Here is a 23968-nt window from a genome sequence, read left to right on the forward strand (position 1 = left end):
GATAACCTGCAAGTTCAAGGCAGGCATCAGAATGGGTAAATGGTAAATGGCCTGTATAGCGCTTTACTAGTCCCTAAGGACCCCAAAGCGCTTTACACATCCAGTCATCCACCCATTCACACACTGGTGATGGCAAGCTACATTGTAGCCACAGCCACCCTGGGGCGCACTGACTTTAAACTGGATTGTTGCAGCAAAACAGGCTGGTTTTAGTAAACTGCTGCTCTTTTGGGATTTTCCTGCATTCTAAGTGAATAGTCCAAAAATGAGACATCCAGTAAGTGGCAGTTTTCTGAGGGAGAATTGAATTCCTTGTTGACCACTTGTTACGGCTAAGGTATGCAGAAGAGCCTCCCTGAAGGTTCACAATCTTGAATCTTGAAGCAGACTGGCTATAGCAATAGAAGACCATACCACATGCTGCTCTTGCCAGCTAAAACTGGAAACTGTGGCCAAAATTTAGACAGGGTGATGAAATTGGACTATAGAAGATTGGAAAAACGTTGCCTGCTCTAATGAGTCTTAATTTCTGCTGCAACATTTGGATGACAGAGTCAGAACAGAGTCAGAAGAGCATAAACAACATGAAAGCACGGATCCCTGATGCCTTGTGTCAACGGTTCAGGCTAGTGGTGATGTAATGGTATGGGGAATATTTTCTCCCTTTAGTATCAACTGAGCATCATTTAAACACAACAGCCAACCTGAGTGTAGTTGCTGACCATGTCCATCCCTTTATGGCCACGGTGTACCCATCTTCTGCTGGCTGCTTCCAGCAGGATAAAACCCCCATGTCTCAACACCAAGCTCACATTACCTCAAACTGGTTTCTTGAGTTCATTCTACTCAAACGGCCTCCACCATTCCCAGATCCCTATCCCAAAAGCATCTTAGGGATTTGATGGAAAGGGAGATATCACATCAGGTTAATGTCAAATGAACTAAAATCTGAAGAATGTTTCCAGCATGTTGCTGAATCTATCCTGCAAAGAATTAAGGCAGTTTTGAAGGCATAAAGGGGGTCCAACCTGGTACTAACCAGCTGTACCTAATAAAGTGATCAGTGAGTGTATCATTATTGCATGCTGACCATCCTCTGCACCATTTACAAAACAGGCAGCTGAACAGTTTGTGTAACATTTGTTCTGGCTCTGCTCTCAAATGGACAGAAAAGGAAACCATTCATTTTAAGCTCCTTAATGTTTAATGTTTAGATTTTAATTTATTGAATAATTATTTGTAAGTTTTTGGCTGCTGCTTTTTTGGCTTAAATATTTCTTTTTTCTTAATTTACTTAAAAAAAATTTAAATATATGTCAATATGTTGTCATCTGGAATTATTATACCCTGTTCACCATTACTATCCAGGAAAGACAGCTCCTGTGAAAGGTCTCTACTGCACCACACGTTGGAGTAATAAAGCAAACATTTTCATGATCTTCTTAAGAAACTTTTTCTTGTCTGCAGTGCTTGGAAGTGTGAAGACAACGTGAAACACATCCCTCTTGAAAGTGCTTGACAAATGAGCTCTTCCAGCAAAGGCAACAGAGCCAATTCCAGCAGAAACTCACTGCCAGCACTGTTACTGCTATGTATTAGAATGCAAAGACTGTGCAAGTCTTGAGCTTTTTCTCATTTCTTTATATTTTACTAGAAAAGAGGGAAGCAGGTGCAACCTATAAAAAGGTGCAAACATACATGGGAATATAGTATAAAAGGTTAAAAAAAAAAAAGTGTTTCCAAAGTGTAGTCTATTAAGTCTATTAAGGTTGAAGGTGAACACAGCCTGAACTCTCTTGGGCAAGCTTTTTTGTAATTTCTTTAAGTAGTCTAGAATAATTCTCCAGGCTTGTTGAAAGACATTTAGAGCTTTTCTTTGGATGTTGGCTGCCTTTCTTTCCGTTCTCTGTCAAGATGATCTCACACTGCTTCAATAATCTTGAGGTCTGGGCTCTGGGGAGGCCAGTTTTCGACTAATAGTGATCCATTGTGTGCCTTCTATCCAGGTATGCTTTTACAGCATTGCCAGTGTGTTTGGGATCATTGTCATACTGAAAAACGAAACTGTTGCCAATGGTACTGCATGATGGACTAAAACCTCTCAGTAGTTTCCTGTGTTGTGAGTTCCACCAATTTTGAAGAAATCTCCAACACCAAGGCTGAAAGGCACCCCGAACAATGGCAGAGTCTCCACTGTATTTTAAAGATGGCTGTGGACATTGTTGCACCTCTCTCCTGACCATATTGACAATGACTGGAAGCAAAAAACTTCATATTTGGACTCATCACTCAACAGACCTACTGCACATCGCTTTCAGTCGAGTTCTTGTATAATTACGCAAACCTCAGCCTTTTCTCCCCAAGGTTGGCAAATAGTACATGAATCAATTGAAGGTCCAGACACAACTCCCACGCAATGTGTCAGGTCTTTGCTTAATTTTTCCCAATTTCTCAAGGATATGACTTTCGGATTCTGGTTATCTGCTATAGATAGTGTTTTAGGCCTGCCTCTTTTTATGTCCTCTACCTGTCGAGTTTCCATACCATGTCATGATTTGTCAAAGATCTAATAGTGCAAAAATACCTTTATTTTTTTGTAATCATTTTTCATTGATTCAACTAAAGAAATAGGAAAAAATGATGTGTTTTTGTGTCAGGCTGATAATAATAAAGTGGCTAAAGACACAATTTAAATTGGCTCTTTGCTAAGTCTGTCATGTGTTTCCACAACAATGGTTCATCCCTTGAAGGACATTTCATGCTTGAATGAGTCATAGGTCAGTGTTAATTGGCTTAAATAAAAACATTCCTCTGTAACTGGTCAGGTACAAGGACTGGATTAAAAAGAAAAGCTTTGAGAAACCTCCAGAAAGTTTGGAGAACTACTGATCAAGACCACTTTAAAGAAATGAGAGGTGGCTCAAGACTTTTGTACACTAATGTAATGTTAGACAAAGCATCCATGAGTGTTAAACACTTTCTGAAGGTATCTGACTGCCATCTACTGTGTTCACCTATGCAATAACAGCACAGTCTGCACAGTTCATCCAATCATTACCCTGCAGGCATCTGCAGCTACACGGATTTAAGTGTGTGTGTGTTTCACAGAGAGAGTTGGAGGGAACAGCTGCATCTTGAGATGTCTGAGTACCCTTGCTGAATTCTTAATGGTTGTTTAGAGGATGATTCACTGACACCTGAGGGGTCTCACACAGGATGATGAGGCATCACCTTCTTGTTGCCTCATTACCATAGTTAACAGATATTCTGTACAAAGGAAAAACACAGATACAAACCTAAAATACGGCCTTTGTGCTCCTAGTCCAGGTTTGGTCATTATTACTTCCTTCAGCGTTATTCAGAATCATGTTTAAATTAAGAATGGATTAAATAATCACAATATTAAATAATGTCAAGACAAAAGCAAAAGTTGAAAATGTAGAGATCTATTAATTAAAAAAAACAAACAAGAAAAGAAAACAAGGATAGAATCGGTTAGGATAAAAACCCCACCTGGAAAGATTACAGGTGGCATTATATTAACAATAATTTCAAAGTGTAGGAGTATATTTGCATTTCCACATTGATAAAACATATACGATCATACATAAGCATTGGAGCTAAATAGGTGCAGTAAATTTGATGGTGATAAGAATTTTAAAAGCAAATATAAATCATAAAACCAATGGTTGTAAAGGGAATAAAGCCATTAGAAACATGCATAGTTGTGGTTTGATCTCACAGTAATGTCTGACGGCCAAATCTTGAACAACTTGAATTTACATTTGACAAAAGAAGTGTGCTGATATCGGCTAAAATTAATTTTCGACTGTGAAACGTAGCCGTGTAGTACATCTGCACTACAGATGCTCACATGGCTCCATAAAAACCCAATTCAACGTCAGAAAAACTGCAGGACTGGATTTCACAACCAGTAATTATCGGAAAGAAAAAACTCATCCAAACTGGTCAGAGACAGCAACTCAAATATTTTCTGGTTGAGTAAATGAATGAGTTAAGTACATGAATGCTTGCAATTTTATCTCAGATGGTTCTCAGAAAACTAATTTTACCCACATTGGTCTTTTTCTAGTTTTTGTCCCTTTATGCCAAAGAGAGACATCAGAATCCACAAGTAACAGATGCACCATCTATGATCACAATAATGTGAATCAACAGGGAGCTTTGTGGATTTATCCAGATTTCTTCAGAATAAAAACACACTCACACAAACACTGTGAACTACGCACATGCTGGAAAAACACAGGGTTTCATTAATTGTCTTGCAAAATACAAACTATGCTAGAAAAAACTAAGTAATCATCCCCCAGAGGATCGAATAAAATTTCTGTGTGTGCATGTGGTCCCCACAAGTACAGCAAAAAATGATAAACAGATGTGCTTGCTAGATGAATAATACCAAGCATTACACACATGGGAAGGTGTGTTCCCAGTTTACAGCAAATCACTTGGTTTGCAAATGATACAGCTGTGTGTGTGCGTGTGCATGTTTTGAGACACCTGGGTATCTAACTGCAGGAGATGAAGAACAGAGGGGAGGAGGAGGAGAGGAGTGAGAAGCAGATGCAAGCAAAATAATCTACCCCGGGAGTGAAGCAGGGAGCAGAGGCAGGTGGGACAAAATAAATGCTTCTGAACGATAAGGGATGAGAAGATGGAGGATACGGGTGAGGAAAAACTGAGAGAGAAGAAAGGGGGGAGCAGATGGGAAGAAAAAAAATGTGGAAGGAGGGAAGAGAGGTAGGGAGACATATGTCGGAATAAGCATATGGAAGAATGAATGAAAATGAGGGAGCAGGTTAAGAGAGGAGGAGGAGGAAGAAGAGCGGTGACTTGCCTTTTGAACCATTTCCCTCCTCTCATGTGCTCCTCTCTCTGTAGCCCTGTCAAAATGCATCTAAAGAGGTAATCTGTATGCTTCATATACCACTGCATTCACATACTCTTATCCGTGTGTGTGTGTGTGTGTGTGTGTGTGTGTGTGTGTGTGTGTGTAAACTGCTCTTAAAATGTATTTAAAGAGAACTTATGCTCATTTCCAACTCCATATTTTTCCTTGGAGCAGCTTAATATGCTGTTCAAAATAAACCTTATTCATTTTGCACTGGACCTAAGTACAGCTCTTTACCTCATCCTGTGTCTGAAACAGGCAGAAGATGAAGGCCAACCACTGTTTTTGTACTTATAATGCAGATGTTTATAATGGTACAAGCAAGTCCAAACCCTAAATGAAAAAACGGCCCCAAATTCCTGGAGTGAGATTACCAAAAGTACAACAATATCATATTTGAATATATTTTAAAAAAAACACAGAGCAGGGACAAAGAGGAGAAAAATGTCCCAGCATTTTATTTGTTTCTATTGTGGCTGGTACTGCTTGTGAAACACCAGGACACAACAACAAGGTAATTAACCCACCAACAGCATGAATGCTGGTAACTGAGTCAGTCACTTACATCAGAGGTTCTACAAAGATTCAGCACAGAAGTCGAAATCAGCTGTAAACCATTACAGGGCCGTGGTAATTTCACAGCTGGCGTGTGCAACAACCAATGTGGCGACCATAAACTAAGCCTAACAATTTATACTGGTGGTTGGGATGTGTTGGAATCGCTGAAGTCCTCTGCTAAACAACAGGCGTCGTCATTTGGTGGTGGTATAGAAATAGAAGCAATCATTTCATCTTTTCTGTTGCAGCATCTTCCTCTCTATGATGTAAGAATCTCTGTGCTTATATAACACTGAAGTGCCAGTAAAGACCAACACAACTATACACGTCTTCAACAGGCTGTCACTAGCAAGCTTGGTTAGCAAGCTGCACCTACAAAATAAAGGAGTGGGACACAGGCAAAGCATAATAAAGTTTCATTTAACAAAACTGAAGCACAAACCTCTTGGATGGTCTGTACCACATACCAGGCCACACCATTTGTCAGATCCCTTAGGAGAAGCATAAAGCATAATAATCCACCAAATCACGCAGAGCTACCTGCTGTGCAGACCCCTTGTGAATAAGTGAGCAGCCAAATGTAGCTTCTTCTTCTTCTTCTACAATGTAAAAAGCTTCCACGGTCCTGAACAGCACAAACACAGTGGGGCGGGTCCAGATTAGTGAAGCAAGTTAAGGCTGAGGTTTGGAACCATGTGGCTATTAGATGGAAGGTTAAGTCACCTTTCTTCTTATTGGCTGTCCCTCGCAAACACAAGGTGGGACCAAAAGCAGAAAACTGAAACAGAGCATTTAGATCAGTCTGAAGCCTGACCTTTTTCCCCAAACAGGAGATTACCTGCACATAAGCTTACCTCATTATCTGATGTATTTAATGAGGATTCATCACAAGAGCATTTAAGAAATGTTTTTAAGACCATAACAAGCTTTCTCTTCTGTTTTTTTTTCTCCATACAGGTGATCCAGGTGTTTTGTTTGTTTTTCTTCCTTTCTTCCCCCCTTTCTCACCATCTCTTCTCCCCTCTGGTTTTCTTTCTCTCCCTCTCTTTCTTTCATTCTTTCTCCCTGTCCTATCCCCCAGTCATGTCTGTCCCGTTTGTAGCAATCGAAAATAAAATAAATACATAATTATAATAAAGGTCAATCAAATGGACCAATATGGCAAGGCCATGATGATCTACTTGGTAAAATAAATCCGCTTGGCATCTTTCTTGGCCTTAAGACAACATAACAAGAACATTTAATACAAAATACGGATTTCATAATAGAAAGCTGGCCAAATGAAGAACACTAAATGTCTAATCAAGCTACATCCATTTGCACACACATGCACCTCTGTTGGGTAACATCTAGAAATGTTCTGCGGTGCATGTGTGAAAAAGGTTTTTGTTTTCTTTGTACTGGCTTCCCTGTAACGCTGAAAGCAGAACAAAACTCTAACGTCAACTGTCAATATTCCTTATGTGCCTTGAAATGCGTAAGACCCCACGAAAAACTGGTTCATCTATCTTTCAATCAAAAGTTTCCCTCTATAAATAAGACAAAAGCTTTAGCAGTTTTGTTATTGTTGTTTTCACTCTTCTACAGTGTGCGTGTGTGGTCCAAAGAGACAATGAGTGAGAGATTGGTGTCACATATAAAGACTTCATCTGACAGAGATAATGCTGCCCTGCCCCCCTCACCTAACACACACACACACACACACACACACACACACACACACACACACACGCGCGCGCGCGCCAGCCTCACTGCAGAAAGAACATATTTGAGCTCTTCTTTGGTCTGTCAAGCAAAGAGAAAAATCCTTTAAAGTGGGTGTATGTTTGATGTGTTATCTGTCCATGAGAGATCGAGTCGTGTCTTTCATATTTCCATCTTTTTCTGGAACTTCCTCTTTTATTTTTTCACCCATCAAGACAAACAGCCTGCATGAGTGTGATCATTTACCGTTCAGATCAGATCAGTGACCATTCCTGTAAATGGCAACTCAACTGGAACTGTAAAAAACACCATGCTTGGGAACTATAAATTACTGAGGTACGCCTAAACTATATCACTGTATCCCACACATTTAGCTCAGCATTGGGTTACCGGAGCAGATCGAACCCACTCAAGACAATTATTGTGATCCCACCAGGCATGCCGCAGCATGTTTAATAAACAGCTCTCCTTTCTGCAGCACTAAAATTCACACCAGGTCTGTTTTTTCCTGCTTTAAACAGATAACGAGGACAGAAAGGCGACACAGGATTGACACAGAGAATGTGGTTGATTTTCACGATAAAAAGACTCTTTGCAGAATAAACACTTCACGCTCTGAAACACTCCCAGTGTGATAGGACGGAGCAAAATGGCCAAAATGACCAAAGACATTTCTGATTTATCTTTTAAACTACAGACTAAAAGCCATTAAGCACAGAGCACATTGCGAAGAAACCAAGAAAAATCATGAATTTTCTGATGCAAATTTGTCGTGTAATGTATCTGCACACACTGAACGCACCGCAAAAAGTCACCAGCAAGCGATGATGATCTGATCCTGATGTTTTTAAACAAAAAAAACAAACAAACAAACTGAGATTCTGGGTTCATCAAATTCTCACAAGGCAGCAGCAGGGAGAATTTCAAGGCTTGATCCAGGAGTTGAAGCTGTATCATGACATGATTTCAGGATTTCAGTGGGAATGTTTAAACTCTTTTTAGCACAGTTGGAACCACATCCAAGGAGGTAGAGAAATATTTTCCGAGAGCTGACCCAGAGCAGAATCTAGATGTGTGTCTGAAGTAAAATACCATATAACTGTATATTCAGTACTGGTGCACATTTTCAACCAAGGCATGGCTGCCAAATGTAGGTCTGATTGGTCAGATATGTGAAGACAAATCAAGCTTGATCCCAAAAAATAAATGCCTCACAAACGTCCAGTGAAATTCCACAGTCAGTGTGAATGGCTGCATTAAGAACAGGTGATAAAGTCTAATAAATATTTTTAATGCATGAAATAGTCACACATATTTTATGTGTCCTGTGTTTTTTGGGTTTTTTTTTTTTATATTATTTATATAAACCTTCATGACATAAAACACAAGTGACGTGTAAAATCATTAGCCAGATGAGCAACGACAGAATTATTAGATATTAATATATAGGAATCCCTGTTGCATCTGTATCTGTATACATGGGCTGATGAGTCTCATTTTCTGCTATGAAATTCAGATGACAGGGTCATTGTCCCTAACACAATGAAAGCAGGGATCCACCCTGCCTCCTATCAACGGTTCAATCTAGTAGTGGTATAACAGTCTGGTGGATTTTTTCTAAGTTGGGTCCCTTAGCACCAGTTGAGTAAAGCTTACACTCCACAACCTTCCTGAGTATTCTTGCTGATCATGTCCATCCCTTCATGATCACAGATGGCTGCTTCCAGCTGGATAACGCACCGAGTCACAAAGCTAAAATCATCTAAAGCTAGTTTCTTGAACATGACAGTTCACCGTTATCAAATGCCCTCTACAGTCACCAGATCTCGATCCAATAGGGCGCCTTTGGGATGTGGTTTAAAATGAAATTCACATCAGTGGTCAACAAATCCGCAGCAACTGTGTGACGCTATCGTGAAAACAATCTCTGAGGAGTGTTTCCAGCACACTGTTCGATCTCTGCCACAAAAAACCCTGACAGTTCAGAAGACAAAAAGGGGTCCAAATATAATGTATAACATTATTATAAAGAGTTAAACTATTGAGATTTCCAATAAAAACTTTCCACCTCTGATGAATTTCAAAGTCTCTTCAGCTTTCCAAAAAGGAAAAACCTGGAGACAAAGAGATTGTTACACCTTGTTTTCTAGTTAATTAGCGAGCAATGTGGCTGCATTTCAAATGTGGTTTGAATTTGCATTTGTGCCGTGTGAATGGTAAGAAATTCTTCTAACTATAAAAAAAACACTTCTCTTTATTTCCTGCCTTTGTTCTCCCCACCATCCCTCCTCACTCCCTCCTCACTCTCTGTCAGTCTGAGAACCTCTAATAGTTGTTTGTTTGTTGACCTCTGGCGATTTGATCCTACTGAGATGTGTGTGCTTCTTTGTGTGTGTTTGTGTGCGCGTATGTACTCCCTCGGCATTTATCAGTCATTACTTACATACAGCCTTCAAGGCCTGTAATTAACTTCAGCTTTGAAGCCCCCTACCCCACCACCTGCTCATTTCCTGCACGCACGCACGCACGCACAAACATAAAGTACGTCTCTCTGTTCTTGCATACAGTTGCACAAATAATTGCACACTTGCACACATTCTTCAACACTCAGTCATGCTGTGAGACTAATTGTGTTTTTAGTGAAAACAGAGAAAACACACCTCACATCTCTGAGGCCAAACTCTGCCTGTGCGTGCGCACGAGGCATCCCTAATGTTTTTTGGTGATAACACAATTTGCAGATCTCTCACTAATGCTAAAAATCAATAATAAGATTTACACACTCGGGTTGATGAACGTCCACCTCACGACAAGCTGATGTAGCAAAAAGCACTTATTCGATACCTCAAAAACATGATCAACATGACCTATGGCCTGTGTCCTATTCTAAATCATCCCACATGCGCCCACACAAACCTGTGTTTGCCCACAGCGCAGAGAAAAATAGCTGAACTCTGCAGAGACATGAACTCTAATTCTTTATTGATTTTATCTTGTTATAACTCTGTGTTCTTGTGTCTTTTGACACAACTGAACTGAATACATGTCAAGTTACAATGTTAAAGCTTGTAGCCAGAAGTCCTGAAACAGCGTGTAAAACAAAGAGACCGTCATGCCAGAAAATAAACAATCCCATATTTTTTTTGTCCAACTTTTTATCACAACCAATAGACACTTTTGATTAATAAGCAACTGCTACCGGCTGTGTGAAAAAGACACAGATTGCACATCAAAAACACATGTTGCTACTGAAAAATCACCACTTGTTTTGTAGCCTTGAGTTAAAAACTATGCCTGTTCTTCAGACTCTTTAGATTTGGACCGAGGGCTACAAAGTACAAACTTTCACATACTGAAGTCCAAAGAAGGTGTTTTAACTCGTTCTATGGTCATGTGATAAGCTGGAGGAATTTTAGGAAAGGGTTCGTGGAATTATACGCGAGATTTCAGAGATTCCAGTAACGCTTAGCTCAAGATTGTTTGTTTTAGGGGACGGGTCAGTCTGGATCGGTGGTGATAAACAAATTAGAAGCTGGGTTCAATCCAGCATTATAATAGCAAGACTGGGCTTGTGAGATGGCTAGAGCTGCAGCATTTGAAAAACTGTCATAAGAGACTTGCAAAGTTCAAGAATTATTATAGAAAATTGGCAAATATTGACATTTTTTGTGAAGTGCGTTGAGAGAACGATATGCTATTTTGAAGAATCTACAATATAAATTCCTGTTTTTAGTTATTTCACATTTTTTTGTTTACTACATAAACATGTATGTGTGTTCATTCTTAGTTTTGATGCCTCCAGTGAGAATCTACAATGAAAATAGTCAAGAAAATAAAGAAAAAACATGAAATGAGAAGGTGTGTCCAGACTTTTGACTGGTAGTGTATATAGTGAACCCTTCACTCAAAGAGGTCATGCCCTCCTAATGATACATCATCTTTTGTCTCAATACAATTTAAATGTACGAGTTGTTAAATTGAACAAAAATGGAAGAATTAAGTCAAGTGAAAAAAAACTGCAGTTCCTCCAGTGACCACTTGGAGCTTGTTCCATAACCAAGACAATAGCCATAGATTTCTGTGCTAAAATGTCCAATTTTATATTATAAAGTTTGCTGCTGGATACTGCCGTGAAGACTTATGATGTCCCATGGTAGATTCCTCTTAACAAACACCCATTACTCAAGGTTTTGTGTGAGACTCAAAGGAACAGTCTCCAAGTTAGATTTTGAAAGAAACGTACCTCCCACTGCCAGTTGTTCCACTGTGGATGACAGATATTTTCGACCTTAGCCATGCTTTTGATTACATGGTGTTGGGACATGATTAAACAGTCCTCTGGGATTCCTGACCATCAACATAGTAGGATGGAATTAGGATGTATATGACTCCATAACAGCTTTGGAGGATGGTTAAATCAATTAAATTAAAGTCAATTTGCTGACAATCTGTCAACAAAATTAAATATTTCTGTCCCATCGGTTATGGTTTTAAACGATTTGCACCAATTGCAACTGCATAAGGTGCAGAAACGTGTTCTTAGCTGGTTTGACGAGTGCTGCAAAGTTGGCCGCCACAAGGTAGAAACAGCATCAGTTGCTTACTCAGCAGCGATGGCTGCCTACTTTCTATGATGTCACTTGTTTTATCTGTCCACAATTTGAATGCAGGGATCTAAGGAAGACACAATGATACGTTGGGCTGTGGAGGAACTTAAATCTGTACTGTATTATGAGTCACCCCTCCCACTTCTTGCTCTCTGGCTGTTTATCTTTCTCTTACTTTCCTCTTGCCTCATTTCTATGGTTCTTTATTTTCCCTTTATTGTACTTTTACTTGTTATATGTTATGTTTACATATAAACACTAGTTTTCTAGCTTTAAGATTCATGACTCTTACTTTCAAACAATTGCTATAATGGCTGACTTACTATCTCCAGTATTGACATAATAAACGTATTATTTTATATAACCTTTGCATTCCCTCTTATCTGCTGGCTGATTCATCTTCATCTTGTCACTATGCAAAGGAAGCAGCTTGGACAAAGAAACAATAGAGAAAATAAACAGCCCTGTCCTGAAGTTAGTTCATGTAGCATATTTACATTCCAGCAGATTGTTTATTATCTCTTTACTATTATTCTATTATCTAAGCTTTTATTTGAGTAACTGACAGAGGAGGCATACACTGCAGCTATTGGCACACGGCGACAGTCTTCTGCTGCTCTAACAAAGCAGTGTGAGGTGCAGCATGTATCTCTGGGGCACTTGGACAGTTAAGTGAATAGAATTGTTCCATCCCCCACATTAACGTCATTAACCGTGGATAAAGTGGATGTGCTGCGGTGCCAAATGTACTGATCATTGACTGTCACTGCTGTGTCACAACTGGAGCCTGCACAGTGATGACCCACTCTTTCCTTAACAAGGCAGCGATGAGACAGAAATCCAAGAAAGATAACTGTCCTACTTAAGTTCAAATGGATTGCTCCACATTTGGCACATACAACTTGGTCCTCAGTGTGTTTTTGGCCATTTTCCCCCCAAAAAACAGGTATTCCATATATATATATATATATATATATATATATATTTATATTTATATATATATATATATTAGGGGTGCAACGATATTCGTATCGATATTGAACCGTTCGATACAGTGCTTTCGGTTCGGTACGCATATGTATCGAACAATACAACATTTGTAATTATTTATCAATTTTCCTTCTGACTGCTGTCTGTGTTGAGCGCTCAGTGAATCTGTGTTTCGACTACTCCGCCTAGGCTGCACTGTCGAGCGCAGATCCACTGAGCGCTCAACACAGACAGCAGTCAGAAGGAAGAGCGCAGGGCAAGCTAGCGAGACAGAAGTTAAGCTCTACTTGCAACATTCAGATCTGGCGTTTGGAATATTTTGGTTTTCATGTGACGTATGACCCTGAAGGTAAGCGAGTCATGGACTAAAGTAAAACAGTATGTTGGATGTGCCATGCAATGCTCAATTACATGGGTGGGAACTAGTGTGTTAGCGCAGTTAGCTCGTTAACGTGTTGGCCGTCTAGCCCCATGCACGGAGCGATCGGCGGTAGCTCGTTAACGGAGATTTGCCGTGTTGTGGCGTTAAGGTCATTTCAACGAGATTAACCTAAAAGCACTAGTGGGAACACAACGAATATGACTGCACATTTACGCCGACATCATCCTAGTGCAAAGACAAAAACAACAAGCATGCTACTAACTTTAGCCGAGTCATTTAGACAGCTGTTAGCACATGATTCTCCTTATGCTGCTGAGAATATAGCCCAGAAGAAGCGGATAGTATAGCTTTTATTTTGGAAAGAGCCATTTCTCTGTAATAAACTCTCTTTTCCAAAGATGAGTGATTCCTCAATCAGATACAGGGCTTGCAATATCGCTAGCCCGACGTCCTGGAGCTAGCGATTTTTTCCAGTCGGGCTACCAAAATCTATCTCTTCCCTGCACGTCGGGCTATTGTAGGAAAAATATATGTCAATGCTTTTGCATTCTTTCAGAAATGTAGCTGGGTAATTATGTCATTGGCATCGGTGAGCCACTGTCAATATGTGACATATTGAAGTCGCGTTTGAATTTGCGCTTGTTTTTTGCTTTCACTTTGCAATCGTGTGAACTGTGTATAGAGAGCGACAGCACTGATCTGTGAGTGATGATAATTTGTGCACCAATTCCTCTGACATCGTCTTATTAATCGTTAGCTTACTATGCAAACATGACAAGTGAAATCTCCCGCAGCAAGCTTAAACATGTGAGAGGTTGATCACGCAGAGAATCGCTGAGCTTATGTGAGTGCGTGTGTAAAAGCAGCGGGATATATATTTTAGTTCTGCTGAGCCAAATAAGACAGGTCAGGGTGAAGAAGTGACAGCCAAAGAAAAGCTTACCACAAAACGGAGAAGTTATGACAAATCAGACTATAAGGCAAAAAGAAAGTGCAGCTTTATGGTTTCATGGACAAAAGAATTTCTGTGGCTGCAATATGACGAGCTAAATAACCGGGGCTGCACATAAGTGGTCCGCAGGTGCGCATTCGCTGTCAAAATAAAAAACACGCACAAGGGTTAGGGTTAAATTTAAAAACTGTACCTTTGAGTTAAAATATATATTTATAATTTTAATAAATGACAAATTAAAAAGGCATGAACATTTTTTTTGTATCGAAAAAATATCGAACCGTGACACCAAAGTATCGAACCGAACCGAACCGAACCGTGAATTTTGTGTATCGTTGCACCCCTAATATATATATATATATATATATATATATATATATATTTATATTTATATATATTCTATATATTCTATATATTCTGTGGACTGACGAGACAAAAGTTGAACTTTTTAGAAAGATTAACTCCTGTTACATCTGCTGTAAAATGAACACAGCATCTCATAAACAGAACATCACAGCAACAGTCAAACATGGTGGTGGTAGTATTATGGTCTAGGGCTGCCTTGCTGCTGAAAACAAAATGAATCGAAGTGCAGACTTAAATCAGATTGAAATGCTTTGGCATGAAACATGTGGTTCATCCTCAAAAATCATTAAATGCAGCTGAAATAAAACAATTCTGCACACAAGACCAGGCCAAAATTCTCCATAGCGATGTGAAAGACTCACTGCCATTTATCACAAACGATTTTTTCCTTAACAAATGACATCAAAATTTAAAACCTGCATTTGGTGTTTACTTGGGTTATCTTTGTCTCATATTTAAATTTATTTGAGCTGTAATAACAAATATGAAACTATGTGACAAATATGCAAAATTAATACAAAATCAGAAAGGGTGAGCTCAGACCGTTTTTCACATCACTGCAGAGACTTTTACCCACACATCTACGTGTATGTGTTGATGGTGGGGTACAGATCAGGAGATTTCATTTTCATTGACCATGAAACTGAATACTATTTATTATTTCATCAGATACATATTACAGTGTGAGAAGAGATAGTAATTTTGACTGCAGTATTAAAGAGTGAGTACACTGTCTAAAAAGCATTACTTTCTTGTTTAAACATGTGTATTTTAATATTCTCTCAGAAGATGTCTGCAATAACTTCTTGTGTTGATCATTGCAACCAGCCATGACAGGAAAGCTAGTTTTGGACAAGTCTGTCAACACAATACAACACAAAAACAGAGGCCCAGGCTGAACGCGAGTGCTGTCCACTGATGAGAGTCACTGGCATCACGGCTGATGTGATCCCGTTGCTAGACTGTCTCTATTCATTTGTTTCCTAGGCTCATATATGTACTGTTTATAGCCCACAGTAATTAACCTATCACTTTGCACCAGAAATTAGCACACTGGTTTCTCTCCTTAGCAGCCTCATTAAATTCACATACGTCCATTTAGCCTGATTAAGTAGGTTTGGCTACAATAGAGAAAACCACAGTGCTATCATTAAGCATCAAACTGAAAAAAAAATAACAGCAGCAAATGAGATGAAACCAAGGACAAGTCATCAGATTGATGCAAATAAAGGATAATGTGTACCTTCCCACATATAATCAGGAAAAATGAAAAAAAATTATGAATTTGATATGAGAATGAGAAACTGTTTATAATTTCAAGAGGATAACTCGGTCAGTACAAAAAACAATCTGAGGCTAATTTAGTGCTGTATACATGTGGACAAACATCACACCGCAGTAAGTTTGCTGCTTGGTATCCCAATGACAAATTAATTTATCAGCATAAAGGACAGAGCTTCAGAATCAGGCAGTAATAAAGGACCCAACATGAGGCCCCATATCAACTGATAGTGCATACTAACTCTTAATGCATATTCTATATCTAAACAAGAGTACATGTTTAGATCATACAACCAACAAAAGCCACAACAGATATTACTGGCTTTGAGTCCTTGGTCATGAACGCAAAGATAATAACATTTCCAAGTTTTCTAACACAATATGGTTCGTCCTCTCTCCAAAGGTCATTATTCCAGAAGTCTTGTCATTTATTCAGATGCAGCTTTGCAATCCTAAGCCATACTGCCATGTACTTTTATATAGAGAGAGGAGACTTTCTACCATAACCCCTTCCAAAAATGTCACACATATTCAGCCTTTCTCTAACTGAACTTCAACATTTAACATGTTAAGTGAGGCCTGTAGAGTCTGAGGCATGGCTCTTTGGGTTTTTTTGCACATACTCTGTGCACTTACTGTGAATTTGCTGGGAACTCCACTCTTGGGAAACTGCGGCATTGTGTCAACACAGACTTGAATGCTCCAGACTAGGAAACTGTCAAAATGTCTGCTTTTATAAAAGTGCTTAAAACAGAGGCTGACCTCAATCATATACATTTTTTTGATAAGCACACCTGTGCACCTATATTTAATTCCTATCGTAGCAGTAGGGGTGCACTTAGTTTTCCCCAGGATTGCATATAGTCCTGTGAAAACTTGTAACTCTATACTAAGTCAGTTATTGCACGCCTTAGACAAACTTACTGTAATTTTTTTTTAGTGCAACCCTTTGTACATTATGCCAAGTTAAATCAGAAATATGCTCCAAATATGCAGACACTAAAAGATTAATAACACTATGGGCTGAGGTCAGAGTGACATGAGAAAATTATCTCAAAAGTAATTCCAGAACTCCTTTTACTTGGACTGTATTCGTAAGAAGAAAGTCACAGTCAAAACAAATCAATATTGATCTATCATAAAGATCTTATAGACCAAATGTTGTGTCGTGGATGGGACAAATGATGTTAAACATTTCACTAGAAAAATTTACATATATTGAAAGTGAAGCTGAACTTTGGATCAGAAAGTCCGTCTTCTTGTAAACCATGAAGTGCTTGGTTTGGTATTCGTTCCCCCATTAACAAAGAAGGGGTTCATGGTTGTTGATATTGTTGATATTATTGTTTTTACAGCACTTATAAAGATTTTTTCCTGTTATAAATTTCACTGTCAGATTATCATAACTGAAGTCTGCCTCCTCCATGAAGGAGCCTTGCTACCATCTCGTGGCCGGTTGAAGAACTACATCTACTAATGTTATCATTTAGCAGCTATTATGAACAAGAAATATCCATGGTACCCATGCACCCACTTATATATAAAGACTATACAGTCTATGATATACAGTAGACCGTATAGACCACCTTCGGTAAACTCAAACTAACATAGATGGGAATCATTTACCTATTTAATCTTCCCACAAGCACAGAGCGAGTCCTCAACCATCACACTGCCTCCACTTTAACTACACACACTACTAACCACCCAGCAGCGTTTCCTTTCCACAAAAGGCTGTTCGCACACTGACAGAGCGAGCACCCCCGGTCTTCTTACCGAGTGAAGCAGTGGTGGCAGACCTCTTTGGCCAGTCTGTTGGACACGCAGCAGGCCAGCGGCTCGGCAGAGATCACCAGCTCTCCTTTGCGTATCCTGCCCGTTGCCCGGAGACCGTTACCTTTCCCGGGGCTGACGAAACGCTCGAGAATCGGTGCCATCATTGATTTTCCCTCCACGTGAAACAAACTTCCGTGTTTACATCCGTGATAAACGCTGCGTCATGACGTCACATGAACGTACACACGCTTTTACTACATATAAATGCAAAACGATTGTTTCGTATTTTTTGTATTTCTTTTTTATTATTATTTCTTTCCAAACTGTATGTGCACCTCACAGTTTATTATTTTGAACACTTGGTTTTTATTTAGTGTTTTTGCTTTTCTTTAGATATAACATAGACGGTATTTGTAAATGGCATAGAAATGTCAATAAACATTATTAATAATAATATGTTAATATCACTAATATAATAAACCAATGCCTTCCCTTTTAATTTTAGTTTGGTTTTAGGTAATGCTGTGTATGGTTGTTATTAGATTTATTAATATGAACTAATGAAGTATGCACTATCAAATGTGATTTCTGAATTCTCTATTGTGTAATATTTGTGCACTTTTAGCAAAACTTTGGAGAGTCCCAGATGAAGGGTCACTCAGCAGCCGCGGAGCAGAAGCCAGGGGGGGTTTCAGTGACGCGCCCGTGAGCTCCGCCGGCAGCCAGCTGTGCCTGAGTGACCGAGCCCCAGGCCGAGGGGCCGGGGGCACCCCACCTCCGAAGTGGCCCGAGCAAGCCCCAGGCTCCAGGCCCCGATAAGCGGCCGCCAAGGAGTGTGTACCTGGACGCCCATCCCCGGACACAAAGAACCACCAATGCACCGATGTCTGAGGGAGTCCTGGGACAGTGGCGCGGCTGCCCCTCTCTTGGTCTTCCTTGGTCTCTTGTGTTCTGGGGGCTTCTGGATGTCTGGAGTTTTGATCTCCTCCATACCTGCTTCATGCCCTGGAGGACGGGGCTGTGGCCCCCCCACACCCTCTAGCAGATCATTATATGAGGGAACCTTTTAAAAAAAACAAGCGCGTCCATGCTCACAGGTGTACACACGGGTGATCACACACACAAACTACACCCTTTTTGGCTCCTACCTCAAAGCACACTGTGTGCTGTCGATCTTACGTGCTGCACAATAATGTTTAATATTTAGTATTTACTGTCATATTCCCATATATCATTGTGATGTTGTTTATTCTATTACTCTCGTTTTCTTCTGCTTGTTTTCTTTTTTCTTTCTCAACAGGTGATCCAGGTGATCGATATATGCATTTTTTTTCTCTGCTTATTCTGTTGGTTTTTGTTTTTTGCCCTTCTCCCCCGTCTCTCTTCTCAGCTGTTTTTCTTTCCCTCTTTCTTTCTCCCCTTCTTTCCCCCAGTCAAGTCTGTCCCGTATTCAGTAGGGGTGCAACGATACACAAAATTCACAGTTCGGTTCGGTTCGATACTTTGGTGTCACGGTTCGATATTTTTTTGATACAAAAAAAATGTTCATGCCTTTTTAATTTGTCATTTATTAAAATTATAAATATATATTTTAACTCAAAAGTACAGTTTTTAAATTTAATGTTGCTGAAACAAAAGTAATTAAAAAAATAAATATATCTCAGGGCTCTCAAAATTTCAAAATCCCTGGTAGCCCTTCGGGCAGGGACTCTTCAGTTTTTGGTAGCCCAAAATAAATGTAAGTAGCCCGAATAAAAAAAGAGAGCAATTTTTTGATTGACGTTTTGTTTCCTGTTTTGTTTCCTTTACAGTATTATACATTAAAGTATAATATTGTAAAGGAAACAAAACATTAATCAAAAAATTGTTGAAAAACAAATTACAACATTGTATAAAAATTACAATCATCAACTCAAATACTTGGTTCTAATTGAACAGAAATTTCTATGAACTTGTAAGAACTGTGTAGGACATGAATCAGTCTGTGTCAGATCCTGAATTTGAAATTTCCACTGAAGTCACGGGTAAGAGACAAGTGGAACCAAGATCTAGGCCATTTGCTTTTTGAAGTTTGCAAAGACTGCTAAATTTTGCCAGTGGTAGTTCACTCTTTGCAGCATAGTACGCTGTTCTAAACAGATTTTTCAGGTTTATTTTTAGTATGTTATTTGCAATTGGTGTTTGTTCTGGGAAAGATATTGCAGACTGAGCAATAATGCATTTCTTGCATTTCTCATGGGTTCTAATGGGGCCTTTCTTAAAATGACTGGTCCCAGTAACAAAGGCGCTTGTCGACTCAGAAATCGAGAGAAACAACACACCCGGCAGAACATTATGTTATTTACACGGGTGCACATAAGTGGTCCGCATGTGCGCATTCGCTGTCAAAATAAAAGACGCGCACCAGATAAGAAGTTGCAACACGCGTTTGCGTCCATATAAAAAGCACTGTTTTTGTCCGCTAGAGTGGGATTTTCACGGCACATTCCGCACCACATCTCTGTGCGTTCATCATTTGTTTGAAGCCAGCTCACCTCCTGCAACCACTTTTCCAAGAATACGTGCTTCTTTTGTGGTTCGGACTCCTTCTGACATTTGTTTGGAGGTGGAGGAACACCAAAGTAATTGCTTAAAGGAGCTTGCTTCTTCGACATCTTTAAGAGTTCTAAACAAATGTCTGTCCTCCTCCAGAAAATCTTATGTATGCAAACACGCGTTGCAACTTCATATCTTGTGCGCGTTTTTTTTTTTTTTTTTTTGACTGCGAATGCGCACCTGCGGACCACTTATGTGCAGCCCCAGTTATTCATATTGCAGCCACAGAAATTCTTTTGTCCATGAAACCATAAAGCTGCATTTTCTTTTTGCCTTAGTCTGATTTGTCATAACTTTTCCGTTTTGTGGTAAGCTTTTCTTTGGCTGTCACTTCTTCACCCTGACCTGTCTTATTTTGCTCAACAGAACTAAAATATATATCATGCTGCTTTTACACACACTCACATAACGCTCAGTGATTCTCTGCGTGATCAACCTCTCATATGTTTAAGCTTGCTGCGGGAGATTTCACTTGTCATATTTGCATAGTAAGCTAACGATTGATAAGATGATGTCAGAGGAATTGGTGCGCAAATTATCATCACTCACCAATCACGCTATTGCAAAGTGAAAGCAAATAACAAGCGCAAATTCAAACGCGATTTCAATATGTCACATATTGACAGTGGCTCACCGATGCCAATTACATAATTACCCAGCTACATTTCTGAAAGAATGCAAAAGCATTGACATATATTTTTCCTTCCTACAATAGCCCGACGGGCAGGGCAGAGATAGATTTTGGTAGCCCGACTGGAAAAATCGCCAGCCCTGGGACGTCGGGCTAGCGATTTTGCAAGCCCTGTATCTGATTGAGGAATCACTCATCTTTGGAAAAGAGAGTTTATTACAGAGAAATGGCTCTTTCCAAAATAAAAGCTATACTATACGCTTCTTCTGGGCTATATTCTCAGCAGCATATTGTAGCGGGTCAGGGCTGTTCAGGGTTCTGTTTGTACAGTTATGTTTTGTTTATGTTGCCATAGTGACGGGTGACGCCCTCTCGCTGCGATGGTGTGTCCTTCCGGGGTCAGAGGGCGCCCTGTGTGTTGTTGTTGTTGTTGTTGCTATGCGGTTGCCGCGCTGAGCAGTTAGCTAGCGGCAGTGTTCTTCTGCAGATGTCAATAAACGGCTGTGCTCCCTGGCTAGCTCACGGGAAGCAAGACCAAACGACACCTCCGTCTCCTCCTTGTCTGAGCTCGCCACATTGGTGTCAGAAGTGGGATGATGGTGGCACCCCATGTTCTGACCCGAGTGACTTTTCCCCCACCGGTTGTGACCGGCCGGTGCGCCAAAAGAAGGCACCTGGACATTTGCAGGACTTTGTGTGGGGTAATGGGGTCGTCAGGGACGACTGACCCCTTAGGTGGGGGCTATGTAGCGGGTCAGGGCTGTTCAGGGTTCTGTTTGTACAGTTATGTTTTGTTTATGTTGCCATAGTGACGGGTGACGCCCTCTCGCTGCGACGGTGTGTCCTTCCGGGGTCAGAGGGCGCCCTGTGTGTTGTTGTTGTTGCTATGCGGTTGCCGCACTGAGCAGTTAGCTAGCGGCAGTGTTCTTCTGCAGATGTCAATAAACGGCTGTGCTCCCTGGATAGCTCACGGGAAGCAAGACCAAACGACACCTCCGTCTCCTCCTTGTCTGAGCTCGCCACAATATTAAACATATCAGGTCCCCATAAGGAGAATCATGTGCTAATGGCTGTCTAAATGACTCGGGTAAAGTTTGTAGCATGCATGCTTGTTGTTTTTGTCTGCTTCCACTTGTCTTTGCACTAGGTTGATGTCAGTGTAAATGTGCAGTCATATTCGTTGTGTTCCCACTAGTGCTGTCAGCGTTAATCTCGTTGAAATGACGTTAACGCCACAACACGGCAAATCTCCCTTAATGAGCTACCCCTGATTGCCCTGTGCGTGGGGCTAGACGGCTAACACCTTAATGAGCTAACTGCACTAACACACTACTTCCCACCCATGTAATTGAGCATTGCGTGGCACATCCAACATACTGTTTTACTTTAGTCCATGACGCGCTTACCTTCAGGGTCATACATCACATGAAAACCAAAATAATTCCAAACGCCAGATCTGAATGAGGGTGGGGGAGGTTCAATTTGCCATGTTGCAAGGAGAGCTTAACTTCTGTCTGCTAGCTTGCCCTGCGCTCTTCCTTCTGACAATGCTGTCTGTGTTGAACGCTCAGTGGATCTGCGCTCGACAGTGCAGCCTAGGCGGAGTAGTCAAACGCAGATTCACTGAGCGCTCAACACAGACAGCATCATCAGAAGGAAAGTTGATAAAATAAATTACAAATTTTGTATTGTTCGATACATATGCGTACCGAACCGAAAGCACTGTATCGAACGGTTCAATATCGATACGAGTATCGTTGCACCCCTAGTATTCAGCAAGTGAAAATAAAATAAACAATAAAAGGTGAATCAAATGGACCATTACGGCAAGGCTGGGATGGTCAATTTGGTAAAGTAAATCCGTTGGGCATCTTTCCTCGCCTTTAGACAATAATTCTGATGGCAAAAGAGCCAAACGGGACAGGCAAAAAAAAAAAAAAAAAAACTTTGGAAAGATTCTGGACAGAGACACAGGTACACTTAAGAAAAGCATTTGATCTGTTTGTTTTGTTAATAAAGATATATTTTCAGCAGATTAATGGTCACTTGGGTGATTTTTGCGTGGTTTGGATAATTGGCCAACTATATGGTAAAAGGGTGATTGGAGGGTGCATCGAAATGCACCAAAAAGACATGGATGAAACAAATCCAGGATGATTTGAAGGCCCTTCGACTTGACCTTGAGCAGGCAAGAACCATCGCCTTAGATCGAAAAGCGTGGAAGATAATCGTTGGTCAAGCAAGAGAACCTGCGGCACCTACAGCAGCGTACTGGTTGCGTGGCCGACCACCACCGCTGGTCGCCCGCTAAAGAGTGTAGAGAGAGTGTATATGGTAAAAGGCCTACCAGCTGCAGTGCTCCTGTTTTCAGAAGTTTAAAACAGATGAACTATTGTTCAGCAGCAAAGTCCTTTTGGAATAATAATATAATGTCTCTGGTACCAGATGTGGTTTTGCTCATTTTTGAATGTTAGTCTACTATTGTAAGTTGCCTCAAAATGAATCTTGGTAAACTAATATTTATGAATTTGTGTTTCTTCAAAATGTACACAAATCACTGTTTATGTATCATCACACAAATTTTTGATTTTTTTTTTTTTTTTTTTTTAACATTATCTCTATAAAGATACTGCCCACTGCCTAGTGAGGACATGTTAACATTTTCCTGATACTTATTCAAATCAAATTTTCAAATACACAACATACTAATTACAGAATTTTAATTAAAAAGAAATACTAAATATATTACTTGAATTCAGTTCATGTACATGTCATATCAATTCAATTAAAACTTAAATAATTAAATAAAGAAATGTCATACTTCTTCACAAAGATTGTGATATCTCTGTAGTATCGCTGTACATCATTTACTAGATTCTTCACATTAACAGTCTTCTGTTTGATGTCAGTCTTCTAAACCATCCAGTGAAATTACAACAGTAAAATACAAAGCAAAAGCCACTAAATCAAACAATAAGTTCTATGGGTGTGTGAAAAGATTCAGTATTGTCCCCCATGTCAGTATTTTGCACATGTCGAGGAGCGTGTCAGGCTACATTTCACTGTGTGTTATACTTGTATAACTATGCATGTGACAAATAAAGAACCTTGAACCTTGAACCTATAACCACAAGGATGGAAGCGTCCCCCACAGGTAAACCGGCTGCAGTCAGAACAAAGAGAGTCGTCACTGCTCCTGTCGCCGGGATTCCTG

The 23968-nt window shown here is 40.0% G+C and overlaps 1 protein-coding gene across 1 annotated transcript in view; it reads right to left on the reverse strand.

The window, feature by feature from the left end:
* Window positions 1-17750, reverse strand: part of smyd3 (SET and MYND domain containing 3) — a 95185-nt gene extending 77435 nt beyond the window's left edge. The window contains exon 1 of the mRNA XM_040012100.1: window positions 17529-17750. Coding sequence (XP_039868034.1) covers window positions 17529-17692 — 164 coding nt within the window. The 5' untranslated portion in view covers window positions 17693-17750. The remainder of the gene's footprint in view (window positions 1-17528) is intronic.
* Window positions 17751-23968: the final 6218 nt, after the last annotated feature.

Source organism: Simochromis diagramma, unplaced genomic scaffold (assembly GCF_900408965.1).
Source record: "Simochromis diagramma unplaced genomic scaffold, fSimDia1.1 OVJJ01000603.1, whole genome shotgun sequence".
NCBI lineage: Eukaryota > Metazoa > Chordata > Actinopteri > Cichliformes > Cichlidae > Simochromis > Simochromis diagramma.